Genomic DNA, 26,703 nt, shown 5'->3' with positions numbered 1-26,703 from the left:
GGTGTTGAATTTTGTCAAAAGCTTTTTCTACATCTATTGAGATGATCATATGGTTTTTATTCTTCAATATGTTAATATGGTTTTTCACATTGATTGATTTATGTATATTGAAGAATCCTTGCATCCCTGGGATAAATCCCACTTGATCATGGTGTATGATCCTTTTAATGTGTTGTTGGATTCTGTTTGCTAGTATTTTGTTGAGGATTTTTGCATCTATATGCATCAGTGATATTGGTCTGTAATTTTCTTTTTTTGGAGTATCTTTGTCTGGTTTTGGTATCAGGGTGATGGTTGCCTCATAGAATGAGTTTGGGAGTGTTCCTTCCTCTACAATTTTTTAGAAGAGTTTGAGATGGATGGCTGTTAGCTCTTCTCTAAATGTTTGATAGAATTCACCTGTGAAGCCATCTGGTCCTGGACTTTTGTTTGTTGGAAGATTTTTAATCACAGTTTCAATTTCATTACTTGTAATTGGTCTGTTCATATTTTCTATTTCTTCCTGGTTCAGTCTTGGAAAGCTATACCTTTCTAAGAATTTGTCCATTTCTTCCAGGTTGTCCATTTTATTGGCATACAGTTGCTTGTAGTAGTCTCTTAGGATGCTTTGTATTTCTGCGGTGTCTGTTGTAACTTCTCCTTTTTCATTTCTAATTTTATTGATTTGAGTCCTCTCCCTCTTTTTCTTGAAGAGTCTGGCTAAAAGGTTTATCAATTTTGTTTATCTTCTCAAAGAACCAGCTTTTAGTTTTATTGATCCTTGCTATTGTTTTCTTTGTTTCTATTTCATTTATTTCTGCTCTGATCTTTATGATTTCTTTCCTTCTGCTGACTTTGGGTTTTGTTTGTTCTTCTTTCTCTATTTCCTTTAGGTGTAAGATTAGATTGTTTATTTGAGATTTTTCTTGTTTCTTGAGGTAGGCTTGTATAGCTATAAACTTCCCTCTCAGAACTGCTTTTGCTGCATCCCATAGGTTTTGGATCATCGCGTTTTCATTGTCATTTGTCTCTAGGTATTTTTTGATTTCCTCTTTGATTTCTTTGGTGATCTCTTGGCTATTTAGTAATGTATTGTTTAACCTCCATGTGTTTGTGTTTTTTACATTTTCTTCCCTGTAATTCATTTCTAATCTCATAGCATTGTGGTCAGAATAGATGCTTGATATGATTTCAATTTTCTTAAATTTACTGTGGCTTGATTTGTGACCCAAGATGTGATCTATCCTGGAGAATGTTCCATGCGCACTTGAGAAGAAAGTGTGATCTGCTGTTTCTGGATGGAATGTCCTATAAATATCAATTAAATCTATCTGGTCTATTGTGTCATTTAAAGCTTCCATTTCCTTATTTATTTTCATTTTGGATGATCTGTCCATTGGTGTAAGTGAGGTGTTAAAGTCCCCCACTATTATTGTGTTACTGTCAATTTCCTCTTTTAGAGCTGTTAGCAGTTGCCTTATGTATTGAGGTGCTCCTATGTTGGGTGCATATATATTTCTAATTGTTATATCTTCTTCTTGGATTGATCCCTTGATCATTATGTAGTGTCCTTCCTTGTCTCTTGTAACATTCTTTATTTTAAAGCCTATTTTATCTGATACGAGTATTGCTACTCTAGCTTTCTTTTGATTTCCATTGGCATGGAATATCTTTTTCCATCCCCTCACTTTTAGTCTGTATGTGTCCCTAGGTCTGAAGTGGGTCTCTTTTAAACAGCATATATATGGGTCTTGTTTTTGTATCCATTCAGCAAGCCTGTGTCTTTTGGTTAGAGCATTTAATCCATTCACATTTAAGGTTAACTATCGATATGTATGTTCCTATGACCATTTTCTTAATTGTTTTGGGTTTGTTTTTGTAGGTCCTTTTCTTCTCTTGTGTTTCCCACTTAGAGAAGTTCCTTTAGCATTTGTTGTAGAGCTGGTTTAGTGGTGCTGAATTCTCATAGCTTTTGCTTGTCTGTAAAGCTTTTGATTTCTCCATCGAATCTGAATGAGATCCTTGCTGGGTAGAGTATTCTTGGTTGTAGGTTCTTTCCTTTCATCACTTTAAGTATATCATGCCACTCCCTTCTGGCTTGTAGAGTTTCTGCTGAGAAATCAGCTGTTAACCTTATGGGAGTTCCCTTGTATGTTATTTGTCATTTTTCCCTTGCTGCTTTCAATAATTTTTCTTTCTCTGTAACTTTTGCCAGTTTGATTACTATGTGTCTTGGCATGTTTCTCCTTGGGTTTATCCTTTTATCCTGTATGGGACTCGCTGTGCTTCCTGGACTTGGGTGGCTATTTTCTTTCCCATGTTAGGGAAGTTTTCGACTATAATCTCTTCAAGTATTTTCTCGGGTCCTTTCTCTCTCTCTTCTCCTTCTGGGACCCCTATAATGCGAATATTGTTGCATTTAAGGTTGTCCCAGAGGTCTCTTAGGCTGTATTCATTTATTTTCATTCTTTTTTCTTTATTCTGTTCCGCAGCAGTGAATTCCACCATTCTGTCTTCCAGGTCACTTATCCTTTCTTCTGCCTCAGTTATTCTGCTATTGACTCCTTCTAGTGTAGTTTTCATTTCAGTTATTGTATTGTTCATCTCTGTTTGTTTGTTCTTTAATCCTTCTAGGTCTTTGTTAAACATTTCTTGCATCTTCTCCATCTTTGCCTCCATTCTTTTTCCGAGGTCCTGGATCATCTTCACTATCATTATTCTGAATTCTTTTTCTGGAAGGTTGCCTATCTCCACTTCATTTAGTTGTTTTTCTGGGGTTTTATCTTGTTCCTTAATCTGGTACATAGCCCTCTGCCTTTTCATCTTGTCTATCTTTCTGTGAATGTGGTTTTTGATCCACAGGCTGCAGCGACAATTGCAATTTAAAATCTGTTTGCTTTCCTCTGAGACAATGTGAGCCTCTCTGGAGTATCCCACTCTTTCCCTGATATTCTACTTGACCTTCCATTCTGACTCTAAGCTAGCTGATGGGTTGTGGAGTCAGGGTTGAAATCTCTCTCTCTTTATCAATTTGTGAAAAGAAATAAAGAAATATGCTAATACCATTTAATTCAGCACTGTCCAGGATGACAAATAAGATATTTGAGACTATATGTTGCAGAGAAGTAACAGCTCTTCATGTGCTAAGGAAAAGAGAAAGGATGTATAACTTGTCTTCCTTTCTTTCTATCCTTTTGTCGTTGTTGTTAACATAAATGCTATTTTTTTACAGTGAAAATTTTAGATAGAACATTCTTTGTTTTTCTGCATTCATTTTTTCCCTTCTATTATTGTAATGCCTGCATTAGTATATCAGTTAATACATATGGCAAAATTGTTGGGATTAAATGCATGGTTACTATATCGATTTCATGCTATAAACATTGTTCCCTATTGTATTTATTCTAATTTATGTATACTTGATAGAAATTTCATTTTTTAACGTGTTATATCTCTTAGGAGTTTTCTCCTATTTAACATGATCCAAAGATACAATTCTGTGAAGGAGGGAATGGCAAATTATTTTAATGCCTTTTATTGTTTTTGTTTCTAGCCTATTCTACTAAGCTCAACAAATTTCCTGTATTTAATATGAATGATGACTTGAATGATCTGTGTACCAGTGCAGTAAGCCCAAATACGACCAAAGCAACACGGTATGCCCTGAATGTGTGGCGATATTGGTGTATGACCAATGGGCTCAAAGATCACACAGACATCACCAAGGTAAGAAACCCTTAAGTTTACTTCTCCTTTTGGTCAACTTCACTGAGCTTCCATGTGCCAGGCACTGTGCTAAGTATTGTGGGGAACACGGAACAGGTACTTTCTGCCTGAGGAAACTTTGAAAGACCATAAAATAGAAAGAAATATGTCCACAGTACAAAACAGAATTTAATACGTGTTCTCGGAATTTATAGATCAGAAATGCCAAAAATATTCAGATGGAGAAATTAATTTCAGTTTGTTGAGACTAGCAAAGGAATTGATATTTAAACTGTATTTTGAGGGAGAGGTAGGGTTTCAACAGAATTGAAGACAACGGTCTTCTAGGCTGAGTCACATAAGGAAGAGTAAAATTTAGAGGGATAGACCCACTTGCCTGCACCAGAGGTTTCATATATGGGAGTAGTGGACTATAAAACTGGATTTTGACAACATCCAGTGAATGTTGGGAAACCATTGAAGTTTTGTTTTGTTTTGTTTTTGTGTTTGTTTGTAAGGAGAGATTTTATTTGAAGGATTATTGGGGGGGTGGGCAGCAGAGAAGGGACCGTTATAATAAAAACACTCTGACCATAAGATCTGCAAATGTCTTAAGGGTTAGGTGAAAGGGAAACACTGAGTTTTTTTGAACAGGAAGGAACATAAGAAACATAATATTATAGAGCAATTAATTGGAGGTGATGAGCAAAAATGTATTTAGTATTCTTGGTCCTCAATTTCCCCAGTTGTAAAATGAACCCTTAGAATCTCTTCCAACTTGAAATGTTTGAGGGTTGTGAATAGAAGGGAAATTTCTTGGACTTGTAGAGTCAGAACAGAAAGATGTATTTTGATTTGGAAATGTTGAGTTTAGATAATAGAGATGTCTACCAGATGGTTATGTCGAATAAGCATTTGGGAAGGTGGGACTTAAAACATGGGGGAAATGTTAAAGCTGGAAGTATAGATTCAAAGATATTGCAAATAGAAGTCATAACTGAAGCGCAAGGTCAGGTGACATCTCCAGGTTTGGGTGATGTGTTTAGGGCACCAACAAGAGATGAAATAGGAAATCCAGGTTTCTACTTCTGGCAGCATGGTGCCCTAGATACTGTGAGGGGCCTTTCTGCTGTACTTGCAGAAAGAAAGGGAGCCATCCACAGGATCAAAACAGGAGCAGTGTGAGCAGTAAGCACGTATGAAAGGCAGGGCTCTTCCTCAGGGCTTATGTTGATAACATCATTAAGAAGGGAAGGGGCAGGGAGCTAAACTGAAGAATCCTTGATTGAGGAGCAGACCCTGAAAGTGTCTAAAGAAGTTCTTGGTCAGCATCCTGGCTCCTTGCAGAGTCATATGCTAATAATCTTTGGAGGGAAACATCCAAAATGTAGGTGTTCAGATTTTTCACAGATTAAGACCAACTAAATGTGTGCTCATTAAGAAAAAAAAAATCACTATCCACTTAAGGAAATAAATCACCATGAATGAGAATGAATAGAAACAACAAAGAACAGATTTAGACACCAGGGACTTTAGATAGTAGATTATAGGTTAAGGATATATGAAATGTTTGTTGAAAGAATGAAAAGAATTATAAAAATGAAAAAGCAACAACATACTAATCAAAATGATCCAGCAGATTAGAAAATAAATTGAAATTTCCACTTGTGGCCATAAGGGAATAGAAGGGTCCAGAATTGCTCTCCTGCTGTAACAACTAGAAAGCTGGGCATAATATATAATGAAATAACTCTTCCTACAGAACAGGCAGCACAGGACTTGATCCCTAAGATGGCTGCTTGACCACCTCTCAGGCTTTCTGCCTGGAGACAATTTTTAAACTGCATTAAAGGGAGGGGAACCCAAACTGAGCCTGGCAATCTTGCTGAGTTGAGGGGAGACAGAAATCAGAGCTCAGGGTGGCTGAGGACATGAGAACAACTAGAAAGAAGTTATAGCATACATTGAAAAGATAAGACAAATCCAGAATTTAATAATGTAAAATTCACAATTTCTAGCATACAATCAACAGTTACTATACATAGGAAGAAGTGGGAACATATAACCCATGCCCAGGAGAAAAATCAGTTAATTCTTTCACTTCCAACCAATTTGGAGGAGATTTACTCTCCTGCCGGAAACAACCAAAAAACAGACAAATGATACAACTAATGTTTTTCAAGGTATTATATAATACACAAAGAAGGGCAGTGATCTCTGAGATGGGAAACAAGGTGAGCCTTACATGTGCGCCAGCTTGCTGCCTTGAAAGAGTCTACAGGGCTGTGGTGCAGGGAGGGAGCATGCAGGAGAGCCCAGCAGATTTGCTGAGTTGAGGAAACGGAACTGAGTCCAGAGAGACCCAGGTGGCTAGAATTGTCATAACAGAATATTCGAAAGTAGAGAGCTACACAGAAAGAGAACGTGAAAGAACTGAAGCTATTCGGTCTCAAATATTCAGCTGAGTACTGATCAACATCTGCATGTGAGGAAACTACCTGAGGCTGGCCAAAAAAAAAAAAAAAAAAGATGCCTGAAAGAATCAGAGGTAATAGTACCTGGAGCTCACACAGAACTGGAAACAGTACCTCTTCCCACCAGTCAGACTGGAAAAACCTCAGGATTCGTGGGGTAGAGATTTTAGAAAGGTCTTGCATCAAATGTGGAGAATAATTAGCCACAGACTGAGCTTTGCTCTAACCCTACCCAACAAATCTTAAAAGCAAGACCCAGCTACACGGAAAGGTGCTATATATCACTAATCATCAGGGAAATGCAAATCAAACCCGCAGGGAGCTATCACCTCACATCTGTTAGGATGACTGTTATCAAAAGACAAGAGTTAACTAGTGTTGGTAAGGATGTGGAGAAAAGGGAACTGTTGTGCACTACTGGAGCAAATGTAAAGTGGTGCAGCCACTATAGAAGAAGAGTATGGAGGTTCCTCAAAAAATTAAAAATAGAACTATCATGCGATCCTTTATCTAAAGGAAACGAAAACACTAATTCAAAAGGATATGTACACCCCTGTGTTCATTGCAGCATTATTTACAATAGCCAAGACATAGAAGCAACCTAAGTATCCAGAGATGGATGAATGGATAAAGAATATGTGGTGTATAGATACAGATTCGCCATAAAAAGGAAGAAAATCTTGCTGTTTGCAACAACATGGATGGACCTTGAGGGCATTATACTAAATGAAATAAGTCAGACAGAGAAAGACAATTACCATATGATCTCACTTATATGTGGAATCTAAAAACAAAGAACAAAAATCCTCCTAGCTACAAAGAACAGATTGGTGGTCACTAGAGGCTGGGAATGAGCAGTGTTGAAATGGGTGAAGGTGGTCAAAAGGCCTGGGGATGTAATGTGCAGCATGGTGAGTATAGTTAATAACATGGTGCTGTATATTTGAAAGTTGCTAAGAGAGTAGATCTTAAAAGCTCTCGTTACAAGAAAAAAAATTTTTAACTATGTGTGGTGATGGGTGTTGACTAGATTTATTGTGGTAATCATTTTGCAATATATACAAATATCAAAATATTATGTTATACACCTGAAACTGATATAGTGTCATATGGTAATTATATCTCAATTTTTTTTTAATTAGGAAAAAGCAAGACCCAAAAGAGTCAAACAGTTTTCAAGTAACTTAACTACGTCCCAGAACAAACCTTAAGAATATTTATAGGAATATAAGAATATCCAGAACCCAAGAAATAAAATTCACAATCTCTGGCAACTAAACAAAAATTTCCAGACATGCAAAGGAGCAAGAAAATATCAATATATCACTTAAAGAATGAATCAATCAAAACCAACCCAGAACTGACACAGATTTTAGAATTAGCAGACAAGGACATTAAACCATTATTATGACGAAAATAAACACGTGAAAAGATGCTCATTAGACCCCAGGGAAATGCAAGACAAAATCACATGAGATTCTACTTCACATTCAGTAGGAAGACTAGGATAAAAAAAAGAAAAACAGATAATAACAAGCGTTGATGAGGATGTGGAGAAATTGGAACCCTCATACATTTCTGGTGGGAATGCAAAATGATGCAACTGCTTTGGAAAGTCTGGAAGTTCCCCAAAAGTTAAACATAGGGTTACTCTCACCCAGCAATTCCATTCATAGGCATATACTCAAGAAAATTTAAGACATATATCTATACAAAAACCTGTACACAAATATTTGTTGTAGCATTATTCACCATAGCCAAAATGTACAAACAACCCAAATGTCCATCATTTGGATGAACAAAATGTGGCATATCCATACAATGGAATATTATTTGTCAATGAAAAGAAACGAAGTACTGATACATGCTTACAGCATGGCTGAACCTTGAAAGTGTTATACTAAGTAAAATAAGTCAGACACAAAAGAGCAAATATGTATGATTCCATTTATGTAGGGTACCTAGAATAGGCAAGTTCGTAAAGACAGAAAGTATAATAGAGGTTACCAGGGGCTGACGGGGGAAGAAATGTAGTTATGGTATACTGAGTACAGTTTCTGTTTGGAATGATGAAAAAGTTCTGGAAATGAGTAGTGATGATGGTTGCACAACATTGTGAATATACTTAATGACAATGGATGGTACACTTATAAATGGTTAAGATGGTAAATTTTATATTATGTATATTTTACCACAATAAAAAAGCAAATAAATCTATTAAAATGTAACAATTTTACCTTTATTAATAATAATTTTAAAATTCATCTATTCTCATGGACCCTCATCACCATGTCTTCAGCCCCTAACCTTAACCTTTTCTAGGTCAGAGGATCTTGTCTTCCAGACTTTGTGAAGTCACTATGAAGACAGTTGTCCGTTACTGGGAAACTTTACATTTCCCTGCAGGAATCCATGAAAAGAGCCCCATTTCCCCATAACCTTCATGGCATAGGTAACATATACATCTCAGGTGGTGAAAATGTCTCGATTGTCCAGTTGGGTGTGCCTTATCATCACTTCTAGTTTCACCTGTGTTGTTTGGAGGAATGATGGATGAGGAAGAAGATATATTTCAATCTTCTGTCTCACATGGGCCACTTAAATATTTTTAATGATTAAATTCTTAAGAAAGAGGCCAGTCTCTTAGAGCATTAGCCAGTATTTTTGTTAAAAGAAGGAATTGTGGCATCAGGGACCATAGTCTTAATCTCATTTTTTGGTCTCAGTGCAAGGTATTTTTAGTCTAAGTGTGTCTTTAAAGATAGATATAGCTAGCAGCAAACAAGCTAGGTTACAGCTGTTTATCATTATTTGGCAGCTGGTAAACCTCAAATTTAGTTATTTTTTCAAGGAGGAAAGCAAAGAGTCAAATCAGACTTCAAAATGTCATCTAAGTTAGCAGAGTGTACCCTGCCAGTCTCACACTCTCATCACTCTGTGATCTACTATGTGTGTTCCACATGGTATTTTTTTCTTCATAAGTGTGACCTAATCCTCACTGATACATCTCCCTCAAAGTTGCTGTCTCATTGATCTACATATTCCTTAGCCTCACTCAGAAAATACAGCATCTTGAAGTTCAATACCTGTCTTTCTCAATAAAGTGAAATTTAGTAACTGCAAAAATGAAGTCATTTTTGTTGTCAGCAATGGTTACTTCAAGATTCATTTTTTTTTCCTATTAGAGTACTTGTAGTTCACAAGCATTTTCTCCACTTTCTTCATCCCCTAGTCAAGATTATCACAAAGGGGAGTTTGAGGCATTCCCCAAAGTAATTCTTGGTTTTACTTGTCTAATCCTTTCAGTTGCCAAGGATTGCTACATAGTTCCAGAACTTTGGGATTTGCCAAGCAAGTCAGTCTTCTTATACTGCTCTTTCCCACCTGGAGTCATCTGCCCCATGACAACCTCTTACTTCTCTTTGGTCATTTTCACATCAAGAAAGCCCAGTTTGGGGACTTCCCTGGTGCTCCAGCGGTTAAGACTCTGCGCTCCCAATGCAGGGGGCCCAGCTTCGATCCCTGGTCAGGGAACTAGATCCCACGTGCATGCTGCAACTAAATATCCTGTGTGCTACAACTAAGACCTGGTGCAGCCAATTAAAAAAAAAAAAAAAGCCCAATTTTTAATCCATGGTGAATTTGATGTTCAGAGTGGCTCATGAAGGAAAATACTTTCCTGCAATGTCTTCATAACAATTTAAGACCTCGAGGAATAATTATCAACCAAAACTCAGTCTGAGAAAGCTAAGGAGGCAGGCAACATGGGCCAGAATGAACGGTTTCTTGTGTACAAAGAATATACATTTTGTGACTTGACATTTCTTCAGGAATTGCTTTTGCTGTGATTTTTCTTTGAAACTTGTGGTATAGTCAAGGGTTCTCCTTGATTCTTAGGGTTCTGCACCCTAAGTCAGCTTTGGTTCTCCTGACTCCGGGGTTAATTCATTGCTTTAACCCATGTTTATCAGTTCATTGGGTATCTATAATACATTTCAGGCCTTCTGGTAGGGTCTTCAGCATGAAGAACCAGTCATGTATGAGATGTCATTCTTGCATTCAGGAAGCTTTCAGTCCACTTTGAGAGACAGACATATAAATAGATAAAAGGCTGTGCAATATGGAGAGGGCCATAATAAAATTTAAGTTAAGTGCCTTGGGATCCCAGGTGAGAGAGTAACTTTGCTTAGGGAAGCTGGAGAAGCCTTTTATATAGGCAGCAGAATTTGAGCTAGATCTGAAACAAGGAATAGAGGTTTTCCAAATAGAGAAGGTTAGAAGAAAAAACATTCTAGGCAGAGGAAATACCATATGCAAAGACTTGGAAGCATGAAAGAGCCCTGTGGTTCCTACGAATGTCACAAAGTTCAGTGAAGCTGGAAAACAGAGTATAAAGAGAACAAAAGATTAAGCTAGAGAAATAGGGTGTGTATCAGTTATCTGTGGCTGCATAACAAACCACCCCAAAACTTAGTGGCTTAACAGAACATTCATTTTATTTGCTCATGATGATACGGGGCTTTCTCAGCTAGAAGTGGTTCTTCTACTGGTCTCACTTGGGATACTCATGTGGGTACAGTCATCTGTATATTAGATGGGAGGCAGCTTGTCTCTGAGTCACACGTTCCTGAGGTCTAACTGGGCTTCCTTACATGGCAACATCGTGTACTACGACAATGGAGGCAAACCTGTAAGAACCTGTAAGATGAAAACAGAACCCCTTGAAGCCTAGGTTTGGAATTCACACATTGTTATTTCTACCACATTCTATTGGCCAAATTAATTCATGGCCAGCCTCGATTCCAAGGGTGGGAAAATAGATTCTACTTCCTGATGGGAGGAGCAGCAGAGTCACCTTGCAAAGGGGTGTTAAGAACAGGGAGGGGAGAGATGGTTGTGGCTGTCTTTGCAAACAATCTACCATAGGGTGGAAGCAGATTGTAAAGGCCTGCATACAAGGTAAACAGTTTGGAACTTATCTGAAGGGCAAAAGGAAGCTATCAGAGGTTAGTTGTTTTGTTTTGTTTTGTTTTTAAACACTAAGGTAGTACGATTTTCTGCTCAGCACCCCTTATTTAAGGAACCATTCTTCTCCTACAATCCCCATGGTTATTGCAGAAGCCATTATGTTAGTACAGTGGCCCACCTTTTGGTTGGTTGTTTGGGCCAGTCAGAATCCTTCCTTTAGACATTTTTTCTACTGAAAGTGAGAGTTGGACTCTTGCCAGTACCTGAAGCTGTAAGATATAACCCTTGGGGAGTGCTAAGTGGCTACATAAAGAAAGCAGCTCTGTACAGAGAAGCAGAGGTGAGAGGTGGAGCCCTGATGGCCTTGAAATCCACTATTTCTGATATCCCTCTTTGCCAAGGCTTTTTCAAGTTTGGTCTCTCTCTTGCAACCACACAAGTCCCAGCTAATACAAAGAGAAGTTAACACCTGCAAGTAGGGAGTTGCAAGTGACAGCATAAAAATCTGAAACCAGATGAGTTTTGGGTGTCATGATTATTGGGAAGTTATGTTAACTGGTTTTTACTGGTATGTAAGAAAACTATTGCTTTTTATATTTTGTATGCAGCTACCCTATTTATTCTTTCTGATGGCTTTTCGACTGAATCTCTTGGAGTTTCCTAGACCAACAATTAGATTATCAGAAAACAATTATGTTTTGTCTTTTTCCTTTCCTATATGCATATATACATACATACGTGTGTGTGTGTGTGTGTGTGTGTGTGTGTGTAATTTCTTTTTCTTGTCTTCCTTGGTTGGCCAGAATCTTCAGAGCATTGTTGTATAATAGCAATGATATTCATCATTCTCATCCTATTCCTGACTTCATAAAAAAGATTCTAATGTTTTCATCTTGGTGTAATTTTTTTTAACATCTTTATTGGAGTATAATTGCTTTACAATGGTGTGTTAGTTTCTGCTTTATAACAAAGTGAATCAGCTATACATATACGTATATCCCCATATCTCCTCCCGCTTGTGTTTCCCTCCCACCCTCCCTATCCCACCCCTCTAGGTGGACACAAAGCACCGAGATGATCTCCCTGTGCTATGCGGCTGCTTCCCACTAGCTATCTATTTTATATTTGGTAGTAGTGTATATATGTCCATGCCACTCTCTCACTTTGTCCCAGCTTACACTTCCCCCTCCCCATGTCCTCAAGTCCATTCTCTACATCTGCATCTTTATTCCCATCCTGACCCTAGGTTCTTCAGAACCATTTTTTTTTAGATTCCATATATATGTGTTAGCATATGGTATTTGTTTTTCTCTTTCTGACTTACTTCACTGTGTATGACAGACTCTAGGTCCATCCGCCTCACTATAAATAACTCAGTTTCGTTCCTTTTTATGGCTGAGTAATATTCCATTGTATATATGTGCCACATCTTCTTTATCCATTCATCTGTCGATGGACACTTAGGTTGCTTCCATGTCCTGGCTATTGTAAATAGAGCTGCAGTGAACACTGTGGTACATGACTCTTTTTGAATTATGGTTTTCTCAGGGTATATGCCCAGTAGTGGGATGGCTGGGTCATATAGTAGTTCTATATTTAGTTCTTTAAGGAACCTCCATACTGTTCTCCATAGTGGCTGTATCAATTTACATTCCCACCAACAGTACAAGAGGGTTCCCTTTTCTCCACACCCTCTCCAGCATTTATTGTTTGTAGATTTTTTGATGATGGTCATTCTGACTGGTGTGAGGTGATACCTCATTGTAGTTTTGATTCATCTTGAGTGTAATTTTTATAGTTCATGTCTGTTAAATACTCTTCGTTATAGTAAGAGGATATTTTTTCTTCCAATCTAAATTTAATTTGCATTTTGAAAATTTGAAGTGGATAGCATATTCTTTCAAATAATTTTTCAGTAATTTTCAGCTTCATATTTTTTCTCCTTAATATATAAATGAGTCAATTATATTGAAGTATTTATTACTATTGAATCATCCTTATACTCTGATAATCCCTACTGGTCTCGATGTAGATTGCTTTCCTGCAGTCCTGAATTTGATAATATAGGCAGCCCTCATTTTGCTGGTACCATGTTAACTGCTACTTGTGCATATCAGAGCCATGCCCTTGCTCGCATGGTTCTAACGTGTGTACATTTTGTTTTACATTGGTGCTGGGCAAAGTGGAAATCACTAGTACTTTACTTAGGGCAGTTTACATTTATATTCATATACTTTTTTGGGGTTTTTTTATCATCTTTATTGGAGTATAATTGCTTTACAATGGTGTGTTAGTTTCTGCTTTATAACAAAGTGAATCAGTTATACATATACATATGTTCCCATATCTCCTCCCTCTTGCGTCTTTGGTATAATATCTACTATATTTGGATTAGAAAAAAAATGAAGAACACTTATTTTTCCTGTGCTCCAAAACTGTTTACATACAAAAGAAAAGCTGAATCAACTCCATAACGCCATCTCTTTATGAGTGACATACATCTTTGACAGTCATTTCATTCTCTTCTTTTGTTTGGGGCTCTTCAGATCTCTTACCTCTTATTGAACCAACTTTGGTAATTTATATTTTGCTAGAAAATTGTTCAGGTTATTTATATTTTCAAATTAATATGCATAAAGTTTATGATATTCTTTCATATTCTTTATTCATTTTCTGTAGTTATGGTCTTTCTCATTCCTAATATTGTTTATATTATATTTCCTTTCCTCTTCTTTCTCTCTCTTTCTTTCTATCATATTTGCTAGAAGTTTGTCAACTTTATACGTCTTTTCAAAGATTACATGTTTTCATTTTTTATCTATACCAATTTATATCTTTTCCAGTTCATTAATTTGTTTTATTTTTATTGATTCACTCTATTTTTGAATTTGATTTACTTTTTCTAGTCTTTTGTGTTGAATAGTGTTCGCTTATTTTTAATAAAGTTTCTAACAAAGGAGTTTAAGACTGTGGTGTTATTGGAGTATATTTGGCAACACCTCATACATTTTGATATGTAATGTTTTCAGTTTGCCTCATTTTTAATCTATAATTCAGTTTTTATTTTCCTCTTTGACCCAAGGGCTATTAGAAGAATGAGTGTTACCTGTACAGTTTCTACTTTTAAAACATCTCTTATTGAGACTATCTTTTGTCCTAGAATGTGTATTCAACCTAAACTGACTATGAGCAAGGTCTGGTTTTATCTTTATGGCTCCCTCTTGAAAGTAAAGCTTTCTTACCCACCAACCTTCCTCCTCCTGCCATGCCTAAATAAGGAGCACTCTCTAATTGTCAGTATAATCATTAAGTCTTTCATATCTTTTGAACAAATATTGACATTGAAGCCCTATCGATCGTTAAGTCAGAAATATTTCCAGACTTATTCAGATAAATTCAAGTGAAGAATCAAGGGGCATTAACTTGCTGTGCAAAATGGACATGTGAGTCATCTTTCCCTTCAGCACCAAGTACATGCAGAGATCAGGGAAAGTAATGTCGGAATGATTCAGAGTTCGATAAGTTTAGTTCAGGAATTCTTCAAAGAGGATGGCTGAATTTTATTGAAGGGGAGGGAAGGAAATGATATCCTAGAAAAGAGACGAAAGGGCTTTCCAGAGAGGAACAGTGAAAGTTACAAGGCCAATAATAAAAATAAAAATAATTACATATATATATATATATGTTGTGTGTATGTGTGTTCATTACTATTTACAAACCCTTTCACGTCCACTACTTTATTTAAGCATTACAATAATTCTTTGAGAAGGTATGATTATTATCTCCCATCCTGTTTGCTTAGAACACTGAGGTTTAAAGGGACTAAGTGGAGCCCAGTGTGGAACCTAGATCTTCCAGCGTGAAATTCACTGTTTTTTCCACTATATCATGCTAAGAAGGCAGCCCTCTAGAGGGCTCTGCAAAATACAGCCCCTGGTGAGGATCAGGAGAAGGAAGGAGGGGTCTGGCTACTTGGGTGTCCGCAAATTTGTAACCTCAGTGTTTGTCTCATTTGAGATCCCTGCAGTGAAGCTGAACGAGCTGCTCGAGAACTTTTATGTCACCGTTAAGAAGAGCGACGGCTCAGACTTCCTGGCCACGTCGCTGCACGCCATCCGCCGAGGCCTGGACCGCATCCTGAAGAATGCGGGCGTGGGCTTCTCCATCACCAGCAGCACCTTCAGCTCCTCCACCAAGAAGCTCAAGGAGAAGCTGTGGGTGCTGAGTAAGGCAGGGATGTCAGGTGCCCGTTCTCGCAACATCGTCTACTTCTCCCTCTCTGATGAGGAGGAGATGTGGCAGGCAGGGTGTCTGGGGGATGACAGCCCCATCACCCTTCTGTCCACCGTGGTCAAGTACAACAGCCAATACCTGAATATGCGGACGCTGCAGGAGCATGCTGATCTGATGTATGGTGACATCGAGCTGCTCAAAGACCCACAGAACCAGCCCTATTTCGCCCGGACAGACAGTGTCAAGCGGGAGAGTCGGAGTGGTTCCACTCGAGTGTGCCACGGGAAGATCTACCATGAGCATTCCAGGGGACACAAACAGTGCCCTTACTGCCTCCTCTACAAGTACATGTACATCCACCGACCACCCACCCAGATGGAGGCCAAGTCCCCTTTCTACCTTACCGCCAGGAAGGAGGCCACAGACATGGGCAGCGTGTGGTACGAGGAACAGAGGATGGGACTGAGGTCTCTTCGGGGAATTGTCCCGAACTTAGCCAAGAAGGTCAAGCTGGAAAACTGTGAGAACTTCACCTTCGTCTCATTTACTCAGGTCTCCAGGAGGCTTGGCTCCCACAGCTGCTGCCAGTGAGTCTCCCCTGGGTCCCGGCCACCACCCAACACACCTGGCAGGGGGGCGCTCCCCCCGCAGCCAAGGCCAGAGTTCTGAGGTGGCAGGGATGACCGTGATTTCATGGTCAGGCTGGTCCCTGTCAGTGGGACTTCCTATTTCTTTGACTTTGCATTTGTTTTTTTAACTGAAAGTAGATGAATCTTTAGGATGTTTTATCCAGATGTGTGTCACCTTTGTTAAATTATAGAGTCTAACGCACTGTATAAATTACTACATACACAAGAGTGAGGAAGTTCATTTTATCTAGTGCCTTTTTAGCACAGATTTTCTCAAAAAAAATAAAAGGGAGTGGGGAAGAAAACCGTTTAAGTAGTCATTAAAAAAAAATCCCAGTAGCCTAGTAGCTTTAGAATGTTATACACACTTTGTGGAATTACACTCACAGTGAGGAGCTAGGAAGGGAGAGGCAGACGTGTTAACTATTTCCAGGAGAAAAATGGCACCTGGCACTCCTCCTTATGTTTTGTTGATGGATAACTGGGTCCTGCAGAGCAAGCAGCCTTGGTTGATGGAAGGTCGTGGAGCTACGCTCAGTCACGCTGATAGGAAAGTGGGGACTGCTCTCAGCCCTGGGAGGACTTGACCTCTGCATCAGTGGAGACAGTTTTATGAGAAAAGATTAATGCACCAAACGGTGCTTGTGAGAACAAGGTTTCCGATGAACTAGATGGTTTGTACAATGAGGGAATTTCTAGTAGTAGAGAAAGTGTCTTGGAAAAGCGGTCTGCGATCAAAACGTGAAAAACCTCCTGAAGCAGAAGTGCCTACGTTTTCTTTCTCAGCATCATGTGAAAGCTATTTTCGTTTGAACATTTTTTAGAGTTTGTTTTTTTTCATCTGTTCCTTGTGTCATACAGTTGTTCCAGCATATAGCACTGGACTGTAAAACAACTGAAAGTAATTTTCAGGCGTAACCAGGAAAATCCAACAGAACAAGCTGCAAAGAAAACAAATTCCAACACATGTTTATTAAAGAGTTTTGAAATATTTTTGTCAAAGTATGACTCTTTCAGCCACAAGAGATCTCATCATTTTAGGTTGGCACCAATGCTTGGGACACGAGGATGTAGGCAACCTACCAGGTAAGCAAACCCAGCAACAAGCACAGAGTTGAAAAATCAGACCATGATGATAGGTTATCAGTGTAGTTTGAAATCATTTCACTCAGGTGAGATTAAATCTGACCACTTGTCATTCAAACATTAACAGAATGTTATAATAACTGCTCTGAATAAGTGAAAAAGGAGCCCAAAGAGGACTAATTAATAATAATAATAATTTCTAGGGAATCTTTATTTTGTATTTGAGGAAAGACTGCTACAACTTCATACCATTTTGTTCCTGTGTATGTTTTCCAGTCCACAGTTGAAAGTCTAGTATACATTCATTTTGTAGGAGTCCTAAAATCAGCCCTATTTCTTTTTCAAAACATTATTTTAGTATTTATTTTAATTGTTTTAAAAAATCATTCACTGGTCATTGAAATATATCATACTTCCTTTACCAGAGAAGACTCAACCAATGCTGCCTTAAGGTTTAATGTTGTTCCCTTTTTAGTTCCTGCACATTTATTTCGTTTACTAGTTGATCTTTCCTGAATATAGATTAACTTTGGTATGTCTCCATCTGTATATAAATAACAGGTAATCTTTAATAAGCAGTGTTATGACTTGATATTGCACACTGTTCTGTTGTAGTTTCCTATAGGGATTTTAAGGTTTTGATTAAAAGAGACACAAAACACGAGGTACAGTTTCCTTTAGTGGGTGAACACCCAAAGGAAATTTTGTTTGAGGAAAGCACATGGTGGTTTTTCTTGTCGGTACTGCACTTAAACAGAAATATAACCTATGTGAACTACTGGGCAGGGCCTGCAGCTTAATTAATAAAACCTCCCATTTTTATTTTAAATCGATTCAAGAAGAAATTGCCATTAGATATCACTGGGATCTTTTCAGATTTTAACATTTCCAAAAGTAGCAATAACTGATCCAGAGGCTGTAATCTTTCTGTTGATAGTGGCTTTTTATCAGCTGAGTAACAATCTCTGCCTCAGGTTTGTCGCTTATCACCTATTTGATGGGCTTTCAACCCTCAGAGTTCTGAAGTGAATGATTATAATCAAAGTCAGGAGGTAGAATCTCCCGTGGTACCTGATGGAAGGAAAGAATCGTATCTCAGCATCCTAAATGCCATTCATTGCATGCCTCCTGTGCCACCCACTGTATAGGTACTTTGTCTATTATATATTGGTGTGTAGATGTGTATGTGTGTATGTGCACACACACTTTAAGTTTATATGTGATAACACCTAGTAAACCTGCTAATATGGTGAAGCACCTATCCATCTATATGGTGTGTCCATGCTCAGAGGATCTGAAGGGAGGGGCAGAGTAGCTAGTTCTTGTTGGGCTTCAGAGCTAAGGCAGTTGTTCTGTCTTTTCGGCCAGCTGTAAACCATACCCTCTGGGGACTGCAGGGTTTTCTACTCTTGGCCTAAGCCAGGAGAAAGGAGATTCCCAAGAGAAGAAAGAGGGAGGTTAAGAGTTTTTTCTCTACTTACCTTTAGTGTTTTTTGTATTCAAAAGTGGGAATGAATACCGGGAACTTGCACATTCACCGAGGCTCAAGTGGCCGTGGCTCTGCCTCAGGAATGGTGGTGCTGTAGGTGTTATGGGACGACCCAGGGAGTCCTTTGGGTGAGCTCTTGCCCCCAGCACCTTCTGCACCTGCTCTAAAGGAAGCCCCGCTCGCCTGGTACCTCCTCCCCAGAATTTAGCCAGTCTCCCCTTGGAAGTTTATTCCAGCAGAGATGATGGGGGCATCAGCTTGAAGGGTATGAGTCAATGAAGTATAAAGGCTTTAGCACAGCACCGGGCACATAGTATTATTTATGCAATAAATCTTAGTTATTTTAGTTACAACCTTTGGTAAGAGTAATAATATTATCCACCTAATCTGCACTATACCACTTATTCCTTCCATTATGGAGATTCTCTCTCCTTTAAACTGTTAAACTTGAAGAGGAAAGCAAACCTGATAATGTGGTCACATTTATACCCATAAATTCTACCTCCAGCACCTCCAAGCCCTGATACCTCAGATATAAGCAAAAACAATTAAAGTATAGAGAAGCCCTGAGAGGCGTTAGGAGAAAGTTTTCCCATGGTTTAGTGTGTTTGCAAAGGGAAGTATTATGGGAAAACCTAACCAAAGTTGTGAAACAAATGGTCTCCTCGGTCATGTGGCATTTCCCAGCTTTCCTTGGATTATATGCTGTATTAATCTGCCCTGACTGATAAATGTTTATAGAAGTGTGAAACTCTGTTACTTTGATTTTTATTTTAATTCAACCTCATTAAAAGCATCGCGCTATACCCACCCTATCAGCATGTTCATAGACAGCTGTGGAGAAGATCTAGACAAAATAATCCTCCTGTAGAAGCGGAAGCCTCTGGCTATAGAAGGAAGATTACCAGGCTGGCAGCGCCTTCTCTACTCACTTGGTAAATGCTGGTCTCACTTTCCTCAGCTGTGAAAGGAGATCATCGGAAGAGATCATCTCCAAAGTGAATAATGTTACATTTCTGCAGTTCCTCAAGGCCATGTAGTTAGGAAGTGGCAAAACTAGGAGGCAAAATTCCTAATTCCTCAAGATCATATGCTGAATCTCCTAAGTGAGTGCTTCTCGCTATATTGGAACGCTTGCTTGAGGAATAACAATTTTCTTGAAATTTTAAGTTTGACAGCTCTTTAAATTATTTTGCTATCTCTACAGGCAGCAGAATGTTATTTTTCTCAGGTTAGGCTAACACTAACCACATTGTTACCACTTAAATAAACAAATATTTATGTTTAAATATTACTCTTATCAAACAAGCATCACTTTGTTGCTTTTGTTGAAATCTGGATTGCTAACAGTGGGTTCTTGAGCTAGTAACCAGTTAACTTTAGGCAGCAAGAAATGCAAACGATGAAGATCTCAAAGAAGAGTTACCTCATTTTCCCTCGGGCGCTCCAATTTAGCCTAAGTTAAGACCCATACATATTGAGAAACTGTTAACAAACAGCCCTGAACCGAAGAATGCATCAAAAGTTTCAAATTCACGTATATCTTTAAATGCTTTTACTTTTGGGGTGAATTTTTAATGCTCTGTTTTAAGAGAAAAACATTCAGTTGTTTAGGCAAAGTTCTTAAGTAAAAATCTTAGTTGTGTTTTTCCATATAAATTATCACCTAAGCAAAAACAGGAGTGAAGGGAGAGATTGGTGATGACCTAAGGCTGAACTCCCTTTCTGAGAGAAGAGGAGGCTGTGGGGAATGAAAAACTAGCTTATCTCTGGAAGTTCCTATGTGTTCTGTATCCATGTATCCTGACATCATAGGATTTCCCAAAACTCCTTTGAGGGAGGCTGCCCATCCTTCTGGCAAAGTTTGCCTATTTTGATGATGATTTTGAGTACTTCTAGTTCTTTATAGCCCAAGAAATCCAGAGAGGTTCCCTATGTTTTAATTGTTGATGAGAATCAGATTTTTATGCTCCATTAAAGTGCTTTATTGTTGATCTAATGCAGTTCATATGGAAATTAATAATTTCAGGAAATACTTGTTAAGACCAAAAAGAAAACTCACTGGATTATATGTAGATGCATATTGCTTCCATTACTATTAAAAGCAATTAGATAGATCCCTCTCCCCCACTGAGAATGGGCTCCTAAATATTTTATGGTCAGAATAACTGATTTAATTGATTTACATTTAACTGTAGTTATTTTTACTGATTTGTTCAAATAAGTTTCTGGAAGATTCAGATTTGACTAACACTAACTGTGGTAAGTGCTTTCGCACAGCTTCCTCGTATTCTCATTTAATTCTCACAACAGCTCTGCAGGGTAGGTCTAATTATTCCCATTTTACTTACTGAGAAACCAAGGCTCAGAGAAGTTAAGTAAATTTCCCAAAGTCTCACAGAGCTAAGAAGTTGGAGAACTTAAGTTTGAACCCAGGTCTTCTGACTCCAAATACAGTGCTCAATGCATTAAACTAAACTGCCTTCTTCAGGCCCAAAGAGGTCCATTTATCACAGAGCTTTTAAAAAATTAAACAGTTTCTATTTGTTTGGGAAATATTTCATTTCTCAAACCATACTGTGTCATACCTTATATGTACTCTCTTACTAATTCAATATATTGGTATAATTCAATAGTTCCTGGAAAGCCTGGTGGTTTTCTATGAATAAGTATAACATTTTCTGCCTACTGAGAACCTTCTGTGTTTATCCAATAAATAACTCATATTATCTATTGTCTACCTTAAAGGGCAGATGTTCATGCCAGTTTATTCTAATAAAAGTCAAGTCGTTTACAAACTGCACCTGTTTTGAATGGGTATCATTGCTTAAAACGTAAAGGGCTTCCTAGCCTACATCACAATTACATGCTCAGGGTTTTTGCTTTCACTTTTTAATTTTGATGTCAGAGGATTTTTATAATCTTTAGGCTAAAGCAACCTCATAGCAAAATGTACTTATTTAGTCATTTGTTTTCTATTCTTTCCTTTATCAGGGCATGGGGATTTTTTTGTTTTGAGGCTTAAAAAATAAAAGGTTCTAGGTAACTCTGAGACAGCCTAATCAAAATCCCCCATTTTACCAATAAGAAAATCGAAGCCCAGAGATATTAAAGGGCCCATCCAAGGTCAGCAAGACAATAAGTAGTAGATTCAGGACTAGAAAATTAATCCAGAATCTTTCCTCCATACCATAGCTGGAAGATTTGGATTTTAAAAAATTAATTAATGGAGCTGTCTGGCAGAAGGCCCCATTGACTTCCTGCCTTCCAAGAAAAACACTCATATAGACCCAGAAGAAGGCCACCTCTCAATTCTAGAATCTAGAAGGAATCAATACAATTTACAAGGCATTTGGAAGTAAAGTGAGACAAAACCTTTCAGGTTGTAGCTCACTGTTTTCTTTCGCTTTGCTTCATGAAACAGGTTCTGTGAAATAGAAAATCTGAAAGATATTTAATACTTGTTCTCATTAACCATGTCAGTCTCCTCACTCAGAGCTCTGGTGCCAGAAAAATAACTGGCTTATCCTTTCTCTTAACCAGATGCCACACTATAAAGTGAAAAGCTTCTCTATCCCACCCTCTCTCCCATCTCCCCACCCACCTCCTCTTCATTCAGTCCAGCTCCAAGTTCTAGGGCTAAAATGTGAGCAGCAAGCAGAGAGGATCTGTTGGAGGCATAGTGCATTCTGAGAAAAACGCCCTTTAGGTGAGGACAAAAACAATAAATAAGCAAGTAGCAGAAAATGCAAATATTGTGATTTTTCATGTATGGTGTTGGATCAGAGATCCAGAAAACCAGACAATAGAAAGGAAAAGGATGCCACTTCAATAGAAAAGTGTTAAACTAGAAACTGGACATGGAAATATGTACATCTTCTTACCCTCAACCTGTGCATCCAAAAAAGGGATTTGACAAACACTCAAGTGGACAGATAGCAAAATGAAAGGCAAATACTGGGTTTGAGGAGAAAGGACCATTTAAGGATGAGTACAGAGAAAACAAATGCGGCATTAAAAAAAAAAAAATGTGACTGAATGAAGGAAAATGAACAACTTCCAGAACAGTTGAAAGTAGTCTACTGCAAGAAACAAGAAAATTTTAGGATTCTCTTCGTCATAATTGAAGGAACAGAAGAATTGCTTCTATGCAGCAATAGTATGTTATCTTAAAATGGGAATGGATTAAGAGAAAAAGGCACCGGAATAAAATGAAAAAGAAGATAAACTAGAAAGAAGGATTTCAAGGAAGCTAAAAACACAATAGCAGATTAAAATCCACATTGGAAGTAGAAAAGAATAATACAGATGCTTATAAAAAACTCAGTGTGGGACTTCCCTGGTGGTCCAGTGGTTAAGACGCCGCGCTTCCACTTCAGGGGGCACGGGTTCGATCCCTGGTCAGGGAAGTAATCCCGCATGCTGCGGGATGTGGCCAAAAAAATATATATATATATCAGTGTGAAGAACAAACGAGATTTTCTTCCTATCATTCTTTCAAAAGAAACAGGAGATGAAAATAGGGGAAAGATAATGGATTTGGAAGACAGAACATTAGCTAACATTACTGATATTTGCTTTCCTGATGGAAGGAGTATATTAAGAAAAATATCATTAGACTATAAAAATGAAATCTTTCCTGAACAAAACAAAAATCTGTGTATTTAGATTGAAAGGTCTCACTGCATTCCAGGCCAAAAAAAAAAACAAGTGAAAGAGACTTGTACCTAATCACCTCCTGGCAAAATTTTAAACTACCAAGGATAAAGAATGAAAAATCCTGTAGGCATTCAGTCAGACAGAAATAAGTTGCCTATCAGAAAACAAAAGAACATTCTGGCTCCAGACTTCTACTCTATAGCACTAAGTGCCAGGAAACGATAGGGAATTCTGAGGGGAAAAGGTGACTTCGGTATTTGATACACATTTTATGTGTAAAGATATGGAAAATATTTTTAGTTGTGACAAGCATTGAAGGAAACCATCTATGTACTATTCTTAAAAAGATAAATTATACTGCAACCTACAAAGCTTGGTTAAATTTTGTTGTTGTTGAATATCATAATTTCAAGGGACTGTGGGGTGTCAGATCATTACCCACTGGAAGAAAGATGTATGCTTTTAAATAGGTAATATGGCGAGAAGACAAAAATCTCCCCAAATGCCCAAAGTCCTCACTTAAAATGGGCTGAACTAATACAAGAAAATGGACCTAAAAACAATTGCCACCTCACAGCATTGTTTCTTTATTTTTATTACTGAAGTGATGCATGATCATTATAGTAAAAATAGAAAATTCAGATACTTTTTTCTACAAATAAAATTTAAATTGCTGTTTTCCCCACTACCATTTAAAACACTATCCTGAAAGAGTCCCTTGCTTCCAAGTGAGAAAAGGCAAGGGGTCCCCACGTTCGTCCTGGTGTCTGATAGCCTAGACCAGAGCTTGTGGAGGCCATCCTGTGTGCTTCTCCACTCTTCCCAAACTCGGAACTAACAACAGGTGCAAAATTAGAAAATTACAGAAGATAAAATCTGTGTTTTAACAAGAGATCAGGAGAAATGAAACTTGTTTTAGAATACAAATGCCAGAAAAGTTCAGTTTCAACAGCAGGAAGCTGGCTGGGGGCAGTGAGGTGCTTTCCTTAGCTATACTTGAAGTTTTATGGAACTGTGTTTAAATTCAGATAGTAAGGGAATAAAAGCAGTAAAAACAAACAAACAAAAACACAAAAAAACCCACTAAATTACTTCCTTCCAGGGTCTACAGTTATCAGTGTTAGAACTAAAGCTGGGTTGCTTTCTTTTGGTTTTCATTTGCTTGCACTGAACAGACTTGAAAACACACAGGAACACTGTCATTGGCCTTGCTCAGTTCCTTCCTGGTCATATAAAGGTTTTATCTGTGCCCCAAGTGGTCATGACAATTTAAACTGGAAATTAAAATTTCAACAACACCAGCATGTTTACTTTAAATTTAGAAATGCAAAAGTGAATGGGTTGCTTTGCGTTTGCTTCGTTTTTCCTTCTGAAGCATAGCAAACCTCTTGCAGATGGTAGGAGCCTCTTCTGGAAAAGCTCCAATTATAACCTTTCCCAGGGTCTCCTCCTGCTTGGCTGTGACTAACAAAAGTCTGTTCACTTTAACTACTTAGACAAGAAACACGTTGCTTTTATTGAAATTTTTAATATTTTCTGTGTAGCCGTACGTTCCAAAAGATAGCAATAAAACTGTGTCCTGGTGTTTTCACTGTTCTGGATTTTTTTTTAAATGTAGAGGAGGCATCCATAATTTCTTAACACTGGAAACATCACTCTGAAGGACAGAGGAAATGGTCAGTAACTTGAATTATTTTATTGTACCATTTTCAACTTTTTCTTTCTTCCTCCAGTGATGCCTGCACATGTACACACATGTATGTGCACGTGGGATCACCCGAGTGGGAAAGCACGTATGGCATCAGTTTTATGTCATAGAGCGTCAGGGTTTCTTGTTCATTTAGTCCAGCCCTCTAGTTGATAGTCCAGTATAGTCTTAACAATTTGCAAGTTTCTGGGGTTTTTTTGTTTTGTTTTTTTTAAGTTGTTGGTGTGTTGTTTGGTTTGGTTTATGTACATGCAGCTTGCCTGTTTAACCCAGATTTTTGAAAATAAAGAAAATGTTAATGTATATTTTATGTCTGTTTTATTAAAATAACTGCGTAATTTTAACTTAATCAGCAGTATGCATGGTTTCTGAATTTTTTTATTTTAGCATCACATTCCTGGAAGTATGTTGTCCTTTGTATTTTGCAAAACGTAGGGACATTTTGAGCAGTTCTGTGCCTGTATTCTCTGCCTCTGAGCTAATGCTTCTGGTGAAATCAGTTCTGACTGACTCTCCCTCTGGTTCTCTGATATAGATTCCTTCACTTGGCAGGCTGAGGGCCCATTTGGAAAGCTCTCATGGTGACTGTATATTGACCATTGTATACATGCCTCTAATGTTTTTCTGCTCTTTAAATTAGTATTTATGGCTTTTGGAGAGTGCATTTAATCCTAAAACCTTTTAAAGTTGAAATTTACTGTTCTATATATACAACAGCTAAAATCATTCCTAGGAAACAAGTTTCTGAAAAATACTTAAGAATGAGTGTAATGGTGGTAATGGTGAAAAGATGAGAGGTTTCATTCACAAATATTGACCCTAAAGCAAATTTAATCTCTTCTCATTGTTTTGCTTAGAGCAATGATTTTTAAAATCTTAGACTCCTGAACCAGTTAAAAAATTTGATGAGAGCTGTAGGTCATTTTCTCAAGAAGATGCGTACTTGCATGCAACATTACATACATAAACCCAAGTTTAAAAACTCCTGCACTAGATTTTTTAAAAATGAGTTGTCTTTTTGAGATCTATGCTAAAATATTTAAGAATCTTCTTCAAAATAATCCAGAGGGGTAGAGAAGATAGAGGTGTAGATGGGATATAAATCGTTAAAGCAGATCAGTGGGTACATGAGCATTCATTATACTCTTCTCTCTTTTTTTGTAGATGTTTGAAATTTTCTGTAAGGCAGACTTTAAAATAAACACACAAAAAGCTCTTGTACTAGAGACTCCACAACCCTCCTTACCAGTCTTATAGAATCACAGAATCTTCAAGCCGAAAGGAAGGACCTGAGGAGAGGTGAGAGTAACGATGCTGACAAATACAAGTGAGGCCCTCTAGATGACACCCAAGGAGCATCTTCAGGCAAGGGTGGTGAGTTGTAACAGTAATGGCGAGAACCAGTGAAATTTTAATTGTTAACAGGGCCTGGTTTGCATCTACTACATAGCAACACATTTTGTCTCTCCCTTTAATACAGAGAGTCGATCTGTGGAAATATGGTTGATCCCAGCAGCCTTAGCTGTCACATACAGATTGAGATGTGATCCATCATGCTGAAAGTACCCAAGATGGGCACACTGAGCCAGGGCCCCAGAAGGCCTGGGGTAGCACATGGCCTTCTAGGCCTGAGGACAATTACTCCTCATGGCATTGCTCTGGAAACTATGTGCTACCGAAACCTTGAAAGAATGAGAGAACCTGCAGGCAAGGACCAGCAAGGGTGTATTAGGTAGGGTAGACAGAGCTAGAGGCGTCAATGGCCTGGTGCCT

At 38.1% G+C, this 26,703-nt stretch overlaps 1 protein-coding gene across 2 annotated transcripts in view; it reads left to right on the top strand.

Moving 5' to 3' along the window:
- Positions 1-25,233, top strand: part of KIAA1958 (KIAA1958 ortholog) — a 187,020-nt gene extending 161,787 nt beyond the window's left edge. For both annotated transcript variants that reach the window (XM_067743643.1, XM_067743644.1), the window contains 2 exons: positions 3,533-3,705; positions 15,144-25,233. In XM_067743643.1, coding sequence (XP_067599744.1) covers positions 3,533-3,705; positions 15,144-15,950 — 980 coding nt within the window. In that variant the 3' untranslated portion in view covers positions 15,951-25,233. The remainder of the gene's footprint in view (positions 1-3,532; positions 3,706-15,143) is intronic.
- Positions 25,234-26,703: the final 1,470 nt, after the last annotated feature.

This window comes from Pseudorca crassidens, chromosome 7 (genome assembly GCF_039906515.1).
Source record: "Pseudorca crassidens isolate mPseCra1 chromosome 7, mPseCra1.hap1, whole genome shotgun sequence".
Lineage (NCBI taxonomy): Eukaryota > Metazoa > Chordata > Mammalia > Artiodactyla > Delphinidae > Pseudorca > Pseudorca crassidens.
This window is presented reverse-complemented; position numbering and strand designations above follow the sequence as displayed.